The sequence below is a fragment of the Castanea sativa genome, chromosome 6 (assembly GCF_040712315.1).
Source record: "Castanea sativa cultivar Marrone di Chiusa Pesio chromosome 6, ASM4071231v1".
Classification (NCBI taxonomy): Eukaryota; Viridiplantae; Streptophyta; class Magnoliopsida; order Fagales; family Fagaceae; genus Castanea; species Castanea sativa.
Genome location: NC_134018.1, coordinates 27,737,045 through 27,747,294, shown reverse-complemented (window position 1 = coordinate 27,747,294; position 10,250 = coordinate 27,737,045). Strand labels below are relative to the sequence as shown.

The 10,250-nt window shown below is 36.1% G+C and overlaps 2 protein-coding genes across 2 annotated transcripts; both read left to right on the top strand.

The window, feature by feature from the left end:
* Positions 1-1,846: 1,846 nt before the first annotated feature.
* On the top strand, positions 1,847-2,821 carry LOC142639741 (uncharacterized). Its single transcript, XM_075813877.1, has 2 exons — positions 1,847-2,049; positions 2,152-2,821. Exons 1-2 carry the CDS (start codon positions 1,847-1,849, stop codon positions 2,819-2,821), a joined length of 873 nt encoding a protein of 290 aa, XP_075669992.1.
* A 449-nt stretch (positions 2,822-3,270) lies between these two features.
* On the top strand, positions 3,271-3,857 carry LOC142639740 (uncharacterized). Its single transcript, XM_075813875.1, has 2 exons — positions 3,271-3,404; positions 3,500-3,857. Exons 1-2 carry the CDS (start codon positions 3,271-3,273, stop codon positions 3,855-3,857), a joined length of 492 nt encoding a protein of 163 aa, XP_075669990.1.
* Positions 3,858-10,250: the final 6,393 nt, after the last annotated feature.

Here is a 10,250-nt window from a genome sequence, read left to right as displayed (position 1 = left end):
CATGAGATGCATAGTATGTGATTTATGTGATTTAGTCACTGAAGATATAAATCACAAGTTCTTTGTAAACTTAGAATTTATAGTTCGTAGTCGGTGATGAAATTGAGTATTTTATCTGCGAAGACTATAACGTATCAACTAGGATGATTTGTCTTAACGGAGATATAAAATATTCCCTTGAGATAAGTTTAATGGGTTCAGTTATTCAGAATATTAGGCCTAACCACTTTGGTAAGAAATTACAAAAGTATATATTTATGAAATTGGATTTTATAAATATATGATGAATAACTTTAAAAGGATTAAACTGGGTACTCAAGGATAAAATGTAGTAATTTACAAAGTGGCAGTCTACATTTATGACTTTGTATTACTATGAATATTTTATAAAGGGGTTGCATGTACAATAAAGTCTTGATATATAATTTATTAATAAGGCCTAGAGTGTAATTATATTTATATAGTGGTATTAAACATAATTAATGGTAACTTTGGACTTGTCAAGAGTTGACGGAAAAGCCCAAGGCCCATTGGAGCTAGTGTTTTATTAGTCCTTTTTTGGTCCCACTCCAAGCCACACACTAAAGCCTAATTGGAAAGGCCCAATAGGCCAGCCCAATTAGATAATCAGTTAGTTATAAAGGGATAAACATACAGAATTTTTATTAGTGAAAATAGGAAACGGTGTGTATGTGAGAGTGAGACACACTTTCATTCTCCCTTTGAAAACTGATTGAGAGACCACACATCTTGGGCGTAAAGTGGAATTGGAGTGAAGATTAAAAGTGTTCTCAAGTGCTTCTAATCTTTGCTTTGAATTTCTCCACACCAAGGTACGCTATCTTGTTCTTAAATTATGAAATTTACATAGTACACGTTGTCAATCATGAATGAAATAGATCCTTGTTTGTTGCTTCCGCTATGTGTTTTGTATGAGATACAAAACTAGATTTTTCCAACAGAAGCCATAGTGGACTCTCAAGATCAAGGAAGAAGTGGAGAAGCAGTACAATGTTGGATTCCTAAGAGTGGTCAACTATCCAGAATGGTTAGCTAATGTGGTTCTGGTACCAAAGAAAGATGGGAAGGTTAAAATGTGTGTAGATTTTCGAGATCTTAACAAGGCCAGCCCAAAAGATGATTTCCCTTTGCCTCACATTGACGTCTTGGTTGAAAACACAACAAGTCATGCTTTGCTATCGTTTATGGATGGATTTTTGGGATACAATCATATCAAGATGGCTCCAAAAGATATGGAGAAAACCTCCTTCATTAAACTATGGGGGACATATTGCTACAAGGTCATGCCATTTGGCCTTAAAAATGCTGGCACTACTTACCAACCTGTAGCCACCACTTTGTTGCATGATTTGATCCACAAAGAAATAGAAGTTTATCTTGATGACATGATAGTGAAGTCCAAAGACCGTGAAGGGCACATATCAGCTATGGGGAAGTTCTTTGAAAGGATCCGATTCTACAAGTTATGATTGAATCCCAAGAAATGCACTTTCGGAGTTACATTCGGAAAATTGTTAGAATTTATGGTAGGCCAAAGAGGAATAGAAGTTAATCAAGGCGATTGTAGAGATGAAGCCTCCAAGAACTAAAAAGGAGATCCGAGGATTTCTAGGGAGGATACTATACATCAACAGGTTCATAGCCTAGCTCACCATGACATGTGAACCAATCTTCAGACTACTTAAAAAGGAAGTCCCTACAGTGTGGAATGAACAATGTCAAGAAGCCTTTGAGAAGATCAAGTTATCTAATGCAACCCCCAATACTTGTTCCACCAGCACCTGAAAAGCCATTGTTGTTGTATCTCACCTCTACAAATACAACAATGGGGGCACTACTTGCTCAATACCTCGAAGAGACTAAGAAGGAGAATGCAATCTACTACATTATCAAGAAGATATTGACTTATGAAGAAAAGTACTCACCCTTAGAGAAGACATGTGTAGCACTTGTTTGGGCAACCCGCAAACTTAGGCATTATATGCTTGCTTACAAGATTCTGTTGATTGCAAGAATGGATCCTTTGAAGTACTTAATGGAAAAACCCGTGCAAGATGGGAAGACTGCCAAATGGGTCTTGCTTTTGTCAGAATTTGATATTAAGTATGTGACTTAGAAATCTGTGAAAAGGGGAGCAATTGCTAATCATTTAGCTCATTGTTCACCAGAAGAAGCTGAAGAGATCCATGGAGGCTTTTCGGATGAAGATATCATGGGGATTCAGGTAGAGTCGTGGAAGATGTATTTTGATGGAGTTCTCTTAATTTCACCAAAAGGGACACACATTCCATTTTCCGGCAAACTTAACTTTCATGCCACTAATGCCACAAAATATGAAGCTTGCATCATGGGTTTACAAGCAGCCTTAGGCCTAGGAGTGAAGGAGTTGGAGGTATACAGAGAATCAGCTTTAATAATCTCTCAGATTCAAAATAAATGGAAGATCAAAGAAGAAAGACTTATGCCTTATCATGAATGTCTTCAGAAATGGGCATCAAAATTTAGCAAGATCCAATACCAGTATGTGCCTAGGATGCAGAACCAAATTACAGATGCTTTAGCAACCATGGCATCCATGATGTATGGGCCGAAAGAAGATAAAGCCAGGCCGGTAGTGTTGGAACAGAAAGAAGAACCAGCCTACTGCATGACAATAGAAGAAGATGAAGGAAAGAATAGGGAAGGTGAATGGTATTCAGACATCCTACAATACCTCAAGGATGTGACATACCCACCATCTGCAGACAAGAATGATCAATTGACCATCTGGAAGTTGTCCACTGATTACATTTTGTGGTGAAAGACTTTACAGAAGATCATATGATGTAATTCATCTCCTTTGTGTAATCGCTAAAGAGGCATAGTAGATAATTGAAGAGGTTCATGAATCAAGTTATGAGCCACATATGAATGCAGACATGCTATCAAAGAAGATAATAAGACAAGACTATTATTGGACTACTATGGAAGCCGACTGTGCGGCTCATGTTCGAAAATGTCATCAATGCCAAGTCCATGGAGATCTGAAGCACATGCCACCCATGCCATTACTTACTATGACATCACCCTGGCCGTTCTCTACATGGGGGATAGAAATTATATGAAAGATTCATCCAATTGCATCCAATGGCCACAAATTCATACTCGTAGCCATAGACTATTTCACCAAATGGATAGAAGCTACCTCCTACAAAGTTCTAAACTCAAGGAAAGTTACTCAATTCATTTAGACCAACATCATCTGCAGATATGGGGTACCACATAAGATCATCTCTGATAATGGGTTACATTTCAAAGGGGAAACAAAGAAGCTACTCCGACAATTCAACATTCAGCACCATAAATCTTCACCCTACCGTCCTAAGACTAATGGGGCAGTTAAGGTTGCTACCAGAAATATAGGGCGAATCTTAAAGAAAAGCACAGAGAATTATAAGGATTGGCACCTATAGTTGCCTTATGCACTCTGGGGGCATAGAACATCAATTCGGTCTTCCACAGGAGCCACTCCTTATTCATTGGTGTATGGGATGGAAGCAGTCCTTCCTATTAACATGGGTGTTCGATCACTAAGGACAACACTAGAAAGTGAAATCCCCGAAGCAGATTGGTTGCAAAACAGATATGACCAGTTATGCATGCTGGATGAGAAAAGACTCAAAGCCTTGTATCACATTCAAGGATACCAAAGGAGACTTAGGAAAGCTTTTGATAAGAAAGTAAGAACGAGAGATTTGAAGTTGGGAGATTTAGTGTTGAAAGAAATCCGAGCCCCGGTTCAAGATGCAAACAGGAAGTTCAAGCAGAATTGGGCAGGCCCATACATTATCAATTAGATATACTCTAGAGGAGCAGTAAGGTTGATAGATTTAGATGCAAATCCTTTCACTGAGCCAACCAACATGGATCAATTGAAGAAGTACCATGTCTAAAGTGGTAGTTGCAAACCAAGCCAAAAAAAAAGAAAGTTCGCTAGGCTAAAATCCTGAAAGGGTGGTCTAGGTAAAAATTAAAGCAACAAAACAAAAAAGGGAAGAAGAAAAAAGGTAGGTTGAAAACTCGAAAGGGCGGCCTATGCAAAAGGAGAGTAAAAAGAAAAAGAGATAGAGTGAGAGAGCCTGCTAGGTTGAAAACCCAAAAGGGTGACCTAGGAAAAAATTAAGGAGAATAAAAAAAATCAATGAACTACGTGATGACCTGATCCTTCTATCCAAGGGGGTACGTAGGCAACCATGCATTGGTTCGGTCACAATTTCTCAAAACCCACCATTTGCCCATTAACTGAAATTTTCCAAAAATTCAACCATTCCATTAAACCATGTCATTACAGAAAAACCTAAATCCTAAGCCAAACCATAAAATAAAAAAAATAAAAAAAAATCAAACCCCAAAAGCCTACACCATAAACAGAACCCCTAACTTGCAAACCCTAAATAATTCTTAAAAATAAGAGTTTTTTCATTAATTTCTAAATAAACATGCTCAAAGCCAAACGAATAAGGAGGTCGTTTTGTCTTCAGTCTTTTCTTTTTCTTCCGATCATTTATTTCTTTGGTGTTAGGTGTTTCATCATCCCTATCTCTTCTTTTGAACTCATAGTTGTCTTTATCGAGTTTTTCCCGATTGTCTTTGAGAAATTTTTCTCTCATAGCAACCCTCTCAGCTTCCTTGTCAACAGTCTTGTCTATCAGCCAATTAGAGTATTCTGTAGTCATCCTGTGAAAGTGAACCTTGACAAAAGGCTGGTCCACCCGGTCAGGCATCTCTAAACCTAATAGCATGTTCTTTACAATAGTAGGATTTGTGTCCACAAGAGAGAAATGTCTTCTTCTTTTGCCACCTGGCATTCCTTGTTCGTATTTGAATTGCCTCTAGAGTCTATCTGCCTTGTAGAAAGTTGCCCTCCGTAACCCAACAAGGAAGATGTGATCTGACCCTAGAGATCGCAGTAGAGGGGGTGGGCACTTCCGCCAATAATAGTCCCATTAAATTGAAGTACTAGATTTCTTGTCTAGGAACTTCACCCAATCATTCTCAATTTGACACTCAGTTTTGATTATAGCCCTGCTAAGAAAGCTGCTAGGTCCATAATTACCAGTTATAGGCTTTGCAATCATATCCATTTGCTCCGTCAGCCATATCTGCTAAGTCAAAGGACTCCTTAAGAAGTTCTGAGTCTCTCCACCATGAAATACAACATCTATTCCAAATAGGGATTCTGCCAAGATCAAAGAAACAGAGTTGTCACCATCCTTAATTTGGCTCACAAAACTCATGGCTCGAGCATCCACAAAACTGTGCCTCCTAGAGCAAAATAAAAATTCTCCCATGAAGCATAAGGCCAAACCGAAGTTTTTCAGCATATTTTTGGCCACCCCATAAGTGCGTTTTTCAATCAACCGAGAGATAATTGCACGAAGATTCACCATATGGTCTTCGATCATACTATCAGTAATAGAAGTAGGAAGACCAATGGCAACAGACAAAGATTCCTTATGCTTGGGATCAAAATAACCCTTACAGATTTTTGCTTGGATCATAGCCTAGGAAAGCAGAAAACTCTTTAATTGGCGGACAGAGTTCAACAGTGTTAAACCGAAATACATGATCTTTTGGATCCCAGAATTTCACAACTGCAAGAATGAGGTCCCACTTGATCTTGACATTCCTCAAAGCCTTAATTCCTTCTAGTTTGAAGGTTGTAAAATTGGTTTTAGTGCTGAAATCAAAGCTACGAACCCATCTGTTGATATCATGAATTGTTGGATGAGAAAAATTTTGATTGCTAGCCACGGATGACTTTTGCTTGCGATTATTGTGTTTTGCTAACCTTTATGCATAGATTTGTTGCAGGAGAATTCATTTAAATAAGCTGCATTAGTTCCTATTTAGGTTTGAAATAGGTTTAAGAGAGTTTGTAGTTGACTAGGAAAGTGTTTCATGATCACAAACGAAGTAAATGTTTTTCAAAAAACGCGAAAATGTGGGACTCACATTTGAAAAATGTGAGGAGTCGGACCACCATGGCCTAAGCCTCTTGTCATGGCTAAATGCAATTCGGCACTCCAAAAGTGCCGAATGGCACTACTCATTCGCTAAGTGGCGCGCAGCCCCTCGGTCCTACACTCATGCAATTCTATGCAGTTTTACACATTATCCAAATTGCACCATGATCACAAAAATAATAATTCAAGAATGCTTCAAAGCCAACATTTTCCAACATAACCAATCAAGCAACGCCCCAAATTTCAAACAACCAAATGACAATATCTCACCATAAAACTTTCAATAAAACATGCAACAACATTTTTCTAAGCAAAGAAGCCAAAGAAAAACTCACCTTGGTGTCTACATGACAATATGGAGCATGGATCCTAGGGTCTTGAAGAAGTCCATCCTCCTTATGCTAATCAAATGTTGGATCATATTTCTTACCATGAAAAGTAAGAAAAGAAGGTCATTTGGAAGAAGAAGTCATCTTGATGTAAAGAAAAATGTATTTGGAAGATGGGTTTTCACCAAAATGGGTGTGTGATGAAAATGCTTGAAATACAAGGATCTAAAGAAATATTGATGGAAATAGATGAGGGAAACTTGAGAAGCTTAGAAAAGTGTTTTTTGTGAGAAGAAATGATGAGATGAAGAAGAAAATCCAAGGGAAAGAAGAGAGTGAATAGTAACAATGGAGGAAGAGAGGTAGAGAAAGATGAAACAAAAAAGAAAAAAGGAGACAAAGAGAAGTGGGGGGCCAAAATTCTGGCCAACACGCTTTAAACTCAACCAAAAGCTTGACTGAGTCAACCCAAAAAAAAAAATTTGAAACCTCAGATTTCATGATCAAAATCCCTAGCCTCAATTTTCAAAATTCTAAGGCTCAAAATTTCAGATTTTAAGTTCCAAGTTTCAAGAAAAAATTTTCTAGATCCCAAAGTTCTCAAAATTGAAATAAAAATTTCAAAACTTCTAAGTTTCAAAAAAATCAAATGTTTCTTAAAAGAAAAATCTTTTTTCAATTAAACTTTTCTTGGTAAAGTTCAAATCAAGAGTGAACAAATGACACATTTTAGAAGCAATGGGACCACAAAGCACCTATCAATTAAAGTCTAACCGTAAATTTTGAATTTTTAGTTTTTGCAGGAAGCAAATCCAAGAACAAAGTAGATGAAGAGCTTTGATCATCATACAATTCCAGATCGAAGTAGAAGAGGACCTTTGATCGTCATACAATTCCAGATCAAAGTAGAATAGGACCTTTGATCGTTATTCAATTCCAGATCGAAGTAGAAGAGGACCTTTGATCGTCATTCCATTCTAGATCAAAGTAAAGGAGAACCTTTGATCGACATTTCAACAATTCCAAGATCAAAGTAGATGAAGACCTTTAATCATCATTCAATCCCATATTAAAGTAAAAGATGTTGGAAAGTACAGGAAAATACTTGTTTGTATCTTATACAAAATATGCGCAACGGAAAATTAACGGATCTACTTCACTCGCAATTGATAACATGTACTATGTAAGTTTCAGAATTAGAGAACAAGAAAGCGTACCTTGGTTGGTGAAAATCAAAACCGAAGATCAAAAGCACTTGGGAATACTTTTAATCTTCACTCCAATTCCACTTAATGCCCAAGATGTGTGGTCTCTCAATCAGTTTTCATCAAAGAGAGAATAGGAGAGTGTCCAACACTCACATACAAACCATTTCATTCCTTGTATGAAAAACACTTATGAGAAGTTCTCATGAAAACCTTAATGAAATTTTGTATGTTTTTCTCCTTATATATAACTTGTCACACTGCAAACCCAACTATAAAGATAGGCACGTGACAACTGCCGCACGCTTATAAGGTAAGCACCATACAAGTGTGCAAGACCTTCTTAGCAACTAAATTTATCCTCAAAAATTAAATCAAATAAATCCAAAATACTTCAACAATTTCTTTATGAATAGATCTCCAATAAATTAATAGGAACAAAATCCAAACCTCATGTACATAATGCCAACTGGCCAATAAATATAAAACTTTTAGAAGACCATCCAATCCCAAAATCAAAACTCCCAAAACTTGCTATTCTTCCCAATATGAAATTAGAGGGAAAAAGGGGGGGGGGGGGGTGAGTTGACAACTCAATAAGTAACCAAAATCTTAATAAGTTCTATCAAGCAATAGATCTGTAAACTAATAAGATGTAATATGAGTTTTCAAAAGTTATAATATACTATGGGTTTTCAAAAATAACTAAAGAAATTTCGTAGTCTTAAAATAATAAGTTGCAAATAGATCACATACTTTAATCTTACAAATATATGTCATAGATGGTTTAGAAAGTAGTCAATTTTTCATATATCAAAAGCTATAACTTACAATAAGTTCCAAAATCACATATGTAGTTTTAAGGACTCAAAATAGTTCAAATACTCAAACATTTCCAAAATCACATTTGTAGTTTTAAGGACTCAAAATAGTTTAAATATCCAAACGTAATTCATATTCTTAACAATCTTATGACTATGATCACGCTATATTCTTATGACTGGGTATCAGAGTACCAATGAATAACGTCCATTGGCTGGGTATCAGAGTACCAATGAATAACCCCCATTGATTTGGATATCAGAATAACCCTTATTGGTTTGGGGATCAGAATAACCCCCATTGGTTAGGTATCAGAATACCAATGAATAACCCCCATTGGTTGGGTATCAGAGTACCAATTAATAACCCCCATTGGCCTAGGTATCAGAATCAATTCATAGTCAGATTGTCCATAATCATATATATGAAATCATAGTTCTAACAAAAATATATCTTATTCAAATACATATAGATAATCATATATTCAATATTCAAATATATTTGTGATATTTCAATATTCTTTACTTTAAATCAATATAGCTAAAAGAACAATTAAATAAAATAAATCTTATGTTCAATGCTCATATATATATTTGTGAAAATTCTTTATTCTTCACTTTGAATCAATATAACTAAAAACAATTAAATAAAATACATCATATTTTCAGTAATTAGATATATTTATGATAATTCTTTACTTGAAATCAGTAATACAATAGAAATAAAATGGTAACAACTGTAAACAATTTTCAGTAGTTAAAATACGCAAAATAAAACCAATTAGGGTAAGGTTACTTACCTCCAAAAGCCATACCAAAAGGAATTTCGCTCTAACACTTCTTCTAAAATCCTTAGATATCACCTCAAGGATGTAGTCAATCATTCTCTACTTCAGTCCTTTGGGTAGTCTCCTCTCTCAAAATCTCTCCCCATATACGTTGACTTAATAAGCTTATATATAGTTAGGGTTTCAACCTCATTTTCTAAAAAACTCCCTTATAATTATAAATTATAAAATTGGCCCCACAAAAATTTACTTAAATACCCCTCATTTTAATCCCCCCCCCCCTTTTTTTTTTTCTTTTTCCGGGTATTACATAATTGATTATCTAATTAGGCTAGCCTTTTGGGCCATTTCAATTGGGCTCTTGTGTGTGGCTTGGAGTGGGACTAAAAGGGACCAATAAGACGCTAGCTCCAATAAGCCTTGGGTTTTTCTATCAACTCTTAACAAGTCCAAAGTTACCATTAACTATATTTAATACCACTATATAAATATAGTTGCACTCTAGGCCTTATCTATAAATTATATCCCAAGATTTTATTGTACACTAAAAGTACCAAGGATGCCTTCCTCCGTCACTAACTCATCATTAATTTAGACAAAGAATAAATCATTTTGTTCATGTTATAATTAAGTCTGAATTCCTTGAATGATTCCCGTAGTGACTGGAGTATCATATCCACTTGGAACTCTCCATCAATGTCGGCACCTAAAACTTCCAATGTATTCAGATTAGAGATCATTGTAAGACAATGATCTCTCACTGAACTACCTTTAGCCATTTTGGTATTATAAATTTACCTCATAGTCTCTTGCCTTGCAGAACGGCCTTGCTCACCAAACATCTCCTTCAGACTTAGCATGATGTCCGAAGCTAGTTTTACATCCTGCATTTGATGCTGTAGAACATTTGAGATAGATGCTAGGATATAGCACTCGGTCATCTCATTAGATTTCTGCCAACAATCATATCGTTGTTTTTCCTCAAGAGAAGCATCTAATGAAGGAAAGCTAGGACATCGTTGAATAAGCACATATTTGTGCTCTTCAGCTGTAAGAACAATGTCCAAATTTATTTTCCAGT